Source organism: Mus musculus, chromosome 3, assembly GCF_000001635.26.
Source record: "Mus musculus strain C57BL/6J chromosome 3, GRCm38.p6 C57BL/6J".
Lineage (NCBI taxonomy): Eukaryota > Metazoa > Chordata > Mammalia > Rodentia > Muridae > Mus > Mus musculus.
Window position 1 is genome coordinate 115,121,222 of NC_000069.6, and position 8,069 is coordinate 115,129,290.

At 35.0% G+C, this 8,069-nt stretch overlaps 1 protein-coding gene across 4 annotated transcripts in view; it reads left to right on the plus strand.

Annotated features, from left to right (window-relative positions):
• Olfm3 (olfactomedin 3) overlaps positions 1–4,543 on the plus strand; it is a 221,687-nt gene extending 217,144 nt beyond the window's left edge. For 3 of the 4 annotated variants that reach the window (NM_153458.3, NM_001286750.1, NM_153157.3), the window contains exon 6: positions 959–4,543. In NM_153458.3, the coding sequence (NP_703188.1) occupies positions 959–1,636 (678 nt within the window). In that variant the 3' untranslated portion in view covers positions 1,637–4,543. The remainder of the gene's footprint in view (positions 1–958) is intronic. The other variant, XM_006501418.2, reaches the window with a different exon arrangement.
• The last annotated feature ends 3,526 nt before the right edge of the window (positions 4,544–8,069 follow it).

Here is an 8,069-nt window from a genome sequence, read left to right on the forward strand (position 1 = left end):
AATACTTCTTGTTTCATGCTTGAAACAGAAATCACAAGCATATAAAAATTCCCTGAACATTCCACAAGAAATACGATCTTTAGATTTTTTTTTAAAAAGCACTGTGTAGTGAACCAGTTCGTTATGTAAAACAATATACTGCTAGAGACAATTGTAAAAGAAACACACTTAAAATAGTGAAGGAATTTTTATGGTTGACAATACCTGTAATTATGGAATTAAATATAATAGGAACCGATATATTTATACTTACTAATGAATTCATTATGAATTAAAATTCTTTATAGTCCTATTAAGATTTGCTATTAAATTAATACATTGGTTTTTACTAAAGCCTACAACATAATTAAGTGAGTAACTGTTAGTTGAAGGTTGTGGCAACTAGAACGTAAACATAAGTTGGGCATGTAAAATAAAATAGACATTTTTGTAAGGCAAGGTTCAGGACAAAGATAATACCTTACAGTTATTATTGATCATATGGCTACATCAGAAGATGTTCTTTGAAATATATGCTGGGTATACTCAGCAATAGGTGTGAACTAGACAGAAAATAAAACAAAACAAATTAATTTGAAGGTAGTAAATTCAGTGATTTCTTTTCCAAACAAATGTCACTTTCTAAGAGATATATTTGTGCATGTTTGTATATTCACAAACAGATGGAGGTCAGAGGACTCTGTGATTCTTGATTTCAATCATTCAGTTTCTAAAGATGCAACTCGTCTTGTCATTCTTGGCAGATAGCATCCTTACATATTGGGCCATTTGCCTCCTTACAAATACCCTTACAAAGGCCCATATGCTATGATATTTCAATGGCTAACCAGTAAGAACATTTGACATCCAATACTTGAAACTTTGACTGTAACTGTCTTTGTTTTGAATTTTTTATACATGTCCAGGACTTAATCATTCCATTTGTTTCTCTTTCTCTCTTCTTCTTCTTTATTTTCAGGTCTGGTATATGGACAGTTATACCAACAATAAAATAGTTCGTGAATACAAGTCCATTGCAGACTTTGTGAGTGGAGCTGAATCAAGGACATACAACCTCCCTTTCAAGTGGGCAGGAACTAACCATGTTGTCTACAATGGCTCTCTCTATTTTAACAAATATCAGAGTAATATCATCATCAAGTACAGCTTTGACTTAGGGAGAGTGCTAGCCCAAAGAAGCCTGGAGTACGCTGGTTTTCACAATGTGTACCCCTATACATGGGGTGGATTCTCTGACATTGACCTAATGGCTGATGAAATTGGTCTGTGGGCTGTATATGCAACTAACCAGAATGCAGGCAATATTGTCATCAGCCAGCTTAATCAAGATACCTTGGAGGTGATGAAAAGCTGGAGCACTGGCTATCCCAAGAGAAGTGCAGGGGAATCCTTCATGATCTGTGGGACTCTGTACGTCACCAATTCCCACTTAACAGGAGCCAAAGTGTATTATTCCTATTCCACAAAAACTTCCACATATGAGTACACGGACATCCCCTTCCATAACCAATACTTTCACATATCTATGCTTGACTACAATGCAAGAGATAGAGCTCTTTATGCCTGGAACAATGGCCACCAGGTCCTGTTCAATGTTACCCTGTTCCACATCATTAAGACTGAAGATGACACATAGGCAAATGTCATGTTTTCATCTCTCTACTCTGTCATTTATGATAAACTTTATAGGACCCTGTGTTTATCTTTTTTTCTCCTTGATTGGCTTGTCATCATTTCTCCAAAGCAAAGGATTTTATTGTATATTTGGAGTTTCAAAAAGTGTTTGTCTAAGTTAGTGTGTTGGAAATACATCTTAAATCCCAAATTTACAGGGCCTATCATGCCCTTCTCATGAAAAGCACTAAAAAGAGTTTAAGTGGCCAGAATCATAGTTTTGCAAAAGATTAATGATCTGCCTTGTATTAGAATCAGATTAACGGTGGCTTAAATGCATGAATGTCTTCTCTTTTTAACTGTCATTATTTTTACTGTCTCTTGGTCTACATCAAGAAATATTTTCATAGAAATTAAGGTAAAAGAAAAGCACTTTCCCCCCATTTATTTCTACAAGAAGATTTAAAGATTTTATTTATATGGGAAACACTATCAATCATGTTACTCTTACCATATTCTCTGATGCGGTGCTGTGCAGTCATTTCTAAATCTCTTGCTCACATTTTCCTGGCAATACATATTTCTACCAGTGTAACCACCATCATATATTGTATTCCTTCACTTCTGTGAAAGTCATATTTTTTATAAAGTGCACTAAAATTTAATCTCAGTAATTACTCAAGTCAGTTCTCAAGTCTGGTTGAGAAAGATCATCTTGGCTTGCCCCTTCTCATAAGCACTACAAAAATTTTTTAAAAAAGTATTAGATAATATATATACAACCTTTGTTTTATCCAGCACTCTACCATTGGCTCTGGATTTGAACACCAATTCAATGTAGTGATACCCTGTTTCTTAAAAGAATTCATATAATTCTTTGTAAAATGTGTCACTGTGTTATACTCAATATGATTCTATTCACTTATCATTATTAGTATTAGTAGCATACATATATATTAATATTTTAACATATCTTACATACAACTTTCAAAAATGTCATTTCTTATACAATATGAAGCACATGAAGATTATTAAAAAGAGGAAATTTATTCAATGCTTTCTATATTAAAATTATAAACCCTGGAGAGTTATTGGAAAGCTTGTATAAAAGAAAACTATGAAAAGAATTGGGAGTTATTTTTGTTTCAAGTGTATAAATAACCAATTCAGAAAATTAAATGAGAATTCAATCCCCTGAGAACTTGTCTCACTGTGTGCGCAAAATTAAAGAAACTGAAAGTAAAAACTTTGATAACATTTGTGTTACTAATTCCACAGAAATTATAATCAACAACTTATGAACATGTCAATGAGGTTAGAAGTAATTTCCCTATGTTAAAAAGAATTCCACTAAGGCACCTTTATGGAAACTAAATTTTTAAAAATATATTCTAAAATGAATGACATAACTTAAATTGCAATTTTTGTCTCATATGCATACAAAATACCACAATTTTAAAATAAGCAGATGATAATGCAGACACAGCACTCTATAAAAAGACACTGATATTTAGAGTATTTCATTTTAAGTTCTACAAGTGAAGGGTCATTCTCAACTACCATCCTATCAAACTGGAGAATCTAGTTACTATAATCTTGAAATTCAAGAATGAATGAGCAGGTATTTTGTTTTTTGGGTTTTGTTGTTGTTGATCTTATTTTGTTTTGTTTTGTTTTTTTGTCAACAAAAGTTAAGCATGATCTAATGGGAACACTGCATCTTTTTATAATGATGTTTTCTTCTCTTACCAAAAGTTCATGTAAGCTCTAGGCTACAAGTGAGAGTTAGAAAATTTAGAAGATTCATTTGTCATACTACACATATCACAAAAGCAAGCAGTTCATACTTCGTATAACAATTTGTATAAGGTTAAAAAATCATGTCAGTTTTAGAAATGAATCAATCTTTAGGTAGGCAAACTCTAATAGGAACACTTCTTGTTTTTAAGACATGCTATGTGGTATCACATACATTCAAAATATGGATGATCATGGCTTTTTTGTGAGGTGTGCGCCTTGTACAGAGCCCTGTTGTTTTATATGTATGGTTTCATTGCCCTATCTATTTATAGTGTATGTGCTGCTAGAGAAGCTAAGATTTTATTGTCACTAGAAGTGGGGTAACATGAGCTTTAAAAATATGACTTGCATTAAACACTAACAGTTTATGAGCATTTTCCTTAATAAATTATGTTCAGTTTTGTGCCTGAAATAAATAAGAATTTAATCACTGTTTCCTTTTTAATTTCCAGCAAATAAAGTAATTTTATGAGGAAAATAATGAGTATCTTAAAATCATCCATAGAATCTAAGGAGTGCAGAAGTCTATTCTCAGAAAACCACCATCCTAAGTAAACTATGTAACTGGTATTTTCTAGATTAATCAGATCATTAAAATACTTCCATGTCATTCAAATAGTATGCTTGCGGTTGGGTTGTGTTGGTGTGTAATTCATTTTTGTGGAACTTAAGTCACAAGACTTATTACTTGTATCTAAACTTAAATCTACAGGTTCAGAAAATGGCAATCTTCCAGTGCATTAACATTTTGTAGAAATAAAAGAGAAAGAAAGAACAAACACTGTGTATGCACAGAGAGTGAGTGATTAGTCATGCATTATCATAAATCTAGACGCCCAGATTGCTACCTTCATTGCAGTTTCATTTCTTTATAATTGACAGCACTCTCAGTGATGAAAACTTCAGAAATATATTAACTTCTTATTGATGTTTATTACAATTAGAAAAACACAGCCATCTCTTCATGTTTGAAAGTCACTGCCAAATTTCTGAGTAGAACTTTTACAATCAGAGTGATTGCTACTGAAATATAACCATATAACATTAAAAATGTATTACCATGAAAATAAAGTTTTATTATAAAAAGTAATATTTTTATTATAAAAATACTCCTTTGTAAATGAATTTTACATATACTAGTTCTGAAGTTTGAATTTTCTAAAAGAAAACTTTTGATTTTAAGACATCACTAACTCTTAGTTCTCAGATCACCAACTTTTTGTTTTGTAAATTTTATATAAGAATACATTTGGGAGAAAAATAAAAAATATATCTTCAAGTTAAAGCAACTATGAAAAATATAGCCATTGCAGTTTTAAAAGGCCAAGTCTTACAGAAATAAGATACTTTAAAAAGAAGAATCAAAAATGTCATGTTGCTAAAGAAGTATAATCATATCCTTTATCACACCTACAAATTGAGTTTCTATGACATTATCAAACAACACTAAGTGTTAATGTCAACTTCTCCATCATCTCAAACATAGACCATAAGAAATGCTATATAGCAGCTGACCCAGGTTGTTAAATTAGGGAAGGCTGAAAGAAGCTGAGAAGGGCAATTCTGTAGGAGAACCAGCAGTCTTAATTAATTTGGACCCCCACAGTCTTTCAAACATTGGCCCACCAAACAGACAGCATACACAAGCTGATATGAGGTCCCTAACACACACACAGTAGAGGACTTCCAGGTCTGTGGTCATTCAGTGATGAAGCATGTAACCCATAAGAGACTGGAGGCCCCAGGGAGTTTAGAAGTAAGGTGGGGTGGGTGGTGGGGGCATCCAATTGGAGATGAGGTGGGGTAGGGAGAAGGTATGGTTGTGGAGAAGTTGGAGGGTGGATGGGTAGGGGTGGGGAAGGGAATATGGAGTGTAAAAAATGAATTACAAATAAAATTAAGTTAAAAAAATGCAATATAGTAAATTATTTTAGGTAGGACCACAAATGGGGCACATGAATTAAGTACAGATACTATGAAACTCAATTTTTGATCTCTTATAGCTATAAATGGTAACATAAGAAACACAGATTCAGCCAAGTGAATTGACACATACCTTTAATCTTAGTACTCAGGAGGCAGAGACAGGAAGATCTCTGATTTGAGCCTTCCCTGGTCTACGTCTACATAGTGAATTCTAGGACAGCCAGAACGATATAGTGTGACCCTGTCTCAGCATAGGAAGGAAGGAAGGAAGGAAGGAAGGAAGGAAGGAAGGAAGGAAGGAAGGAAGGAAGATAGAAAGAAAGAGAGGGGCAGGGGGAGAGGGAGGGGGAGGGAGGGAGGGAGGGAGGGGGAAGGAAGGAAGAGAAAAATAAAAACCACTTATTTTTAATTCAATAAACTGTATCTTTACTGAAATCATGATCATGTTATGTTTTTGTTTTATTGAATTCTACTTAATTTACCACAAAATAGTGAGCCAATATATTCTCATTAACATGGTCTACAGAGAATATTTGGGATTGAATAAACTATGACCTTTTCAATGGTTTAAAATATACTTGAAAATATAAATGTTTAGCGACTAGAGATGGATCAACAGTTAAAAGCACTTACTGCTTTTCCAAAGAACCTAGTTCTATGTATAAAGTTTCACAACTCACAAAACCTAGAGCTAGCTTCAAACAATCTAGCATCTTTGGCATCCATGGGAACCTGAACTCAAATGCACATAAACACACATTTATAGACACATGATTATTTTAAAGTCAGATTCTAGAAAAAAAAAGTCATTATAACCTTTATATTATTTTTCTAGAGAACTGTAATTTTTTTATATTCCTTTTTTTATTTATTTACACTCCAAATTTTATTCCCCTCCTGGTTCACCCTCCTACTGATCCACAATCACTACCACCTCCCTGTGCCCCTGGCTCCAGAAGTATTTTCCCACCCCCCACCCCACCAGAACTCTAAACTCCCTAGGTCTGCAGTTTCTTGAGGGTTAGGTGCATCTTCTCTGATTAAACTCAGACTCAGCAGTCCCCTGCTGTATATGTGTTGGGGGCCTCATATCAGCTGCTGTATGTTGTCTTGTGGGTGGTCCAGTGTCTGAGAGATCTCAGGGGTCCAGGTTAATTGAGACTGCTGGTCCTCCTACAGGGTTGCCCTCCTCCTCAGCTTCTTCCAGCTTTCCCTAATTCAACCATGGGGATTAGCAGCTTCTGTCCATTGGTTGGGTACAAATTTCTGCATCTGACTCTTTCAGATGCTTCTTGGGTCTTTTGAAGGACAGCCAAGATAGGTCCCTTTTAGTGAGCGCTCCATATCCTCAGTAATCTTGTCAGGCCTTGGGGCCTCCCCTTGAGCTGGATCCTACTTTGGGCCTGTTTCTAGACCTTCTTTCCTCAGGTTCTCCATTTCCATTCCTGCACTTCTTTCAGACAGAAACAATTATGAGTTTTGACTTGTGGGATGGGAACCCCATCCTTTAATGGATACCCTGTCTTTCTGCTGGAGGTGGGCTTTTCAAGTTCCCTCTACCCACTGTAGGGCATGTCATCTAAGGTCCCTCCCTTTGAGTCCTGAGAGTCTCTCACCTCCCATGTCTCTGTACATTCTGGAGGGTCCCCTAAACATCCTACTTTTCAAAGTTGACTGTTTTCATTCTTTCTGCTGGCCCTCAGGACTTCAATCCTTTCCCCTCACACAACACCAGATCATGTTTCCCTCTCCCCCGCCACACACACCTGTCCCCCTTCTCTCCCAGTTCCTTCCCTTCCCCCTTGTGATTTCTTTCTTCTCCCTCCCAAGTGGGACTGAGGCATCCTGACTTGGGTCTTTCAGTATGGTGTCCCATTTGAGTTCTGTAGACTATATCTTATGTTATCTTATATCTGTTTTGTTGTTGTTGTTTTACTTTGTTTTTGTCTAATATCCACTTATTAATGAGTACATATCATGCATGTCCTTTTGGGTCTGAGTTACCTCACTCAGGATGATATTTTCTAGCTTCATCCATTTGCCTGCAAAACTCTGGATGTCCTTGTTCTTAATAGCTGAGAAGTATTACATCCATGAAAATCTGTTAATGAAGAAAACTATACTATTGCTTATGCAATTTAGCCTTTTGAAAATTCTCTTCCTAATTTAACATACCAAGATGACATATCTACCACACATATTTAATTTATGCTACATAATTTGATTTAATCTGTACATTCAAGCTTAGAGACATTTTCATCTGATTTCGATTCTGTCCTTTCTCCTAAACAATCATCTATTGAGAACAAAAATTTGTTCTCTTTGGAGATTTGCTCATCCATGCTAGATAAGTTTTACAAATATACACTGTTACTACACAAGGCCTAAAATGATATAAAATCATAACATTGCAATTTATCAAGAATGGATGTTAACTGTGGTAGGTATAGCTAGCTTATAATTTAAATGACTTAATTAAAGACATGAAGCAGCATATTTCCTGAGGAGGAATTCGCATACAAAGAGTAAGACAGTACTATGAAACGTTTGCTGTTAAATGATTCAGACACGTAGAGTTAAACATTAAATAGTCTTCCTTACCATAGCCCAGGCATAACAAGAAGGGCTGATAATTATTTTCTTAGATGACTAAAATATTGTTTCTTATCATTCAAATGTGTAAATACTGTGTGTTGAAAGAACTTCCTAGAAAATACAGAATAAACTCA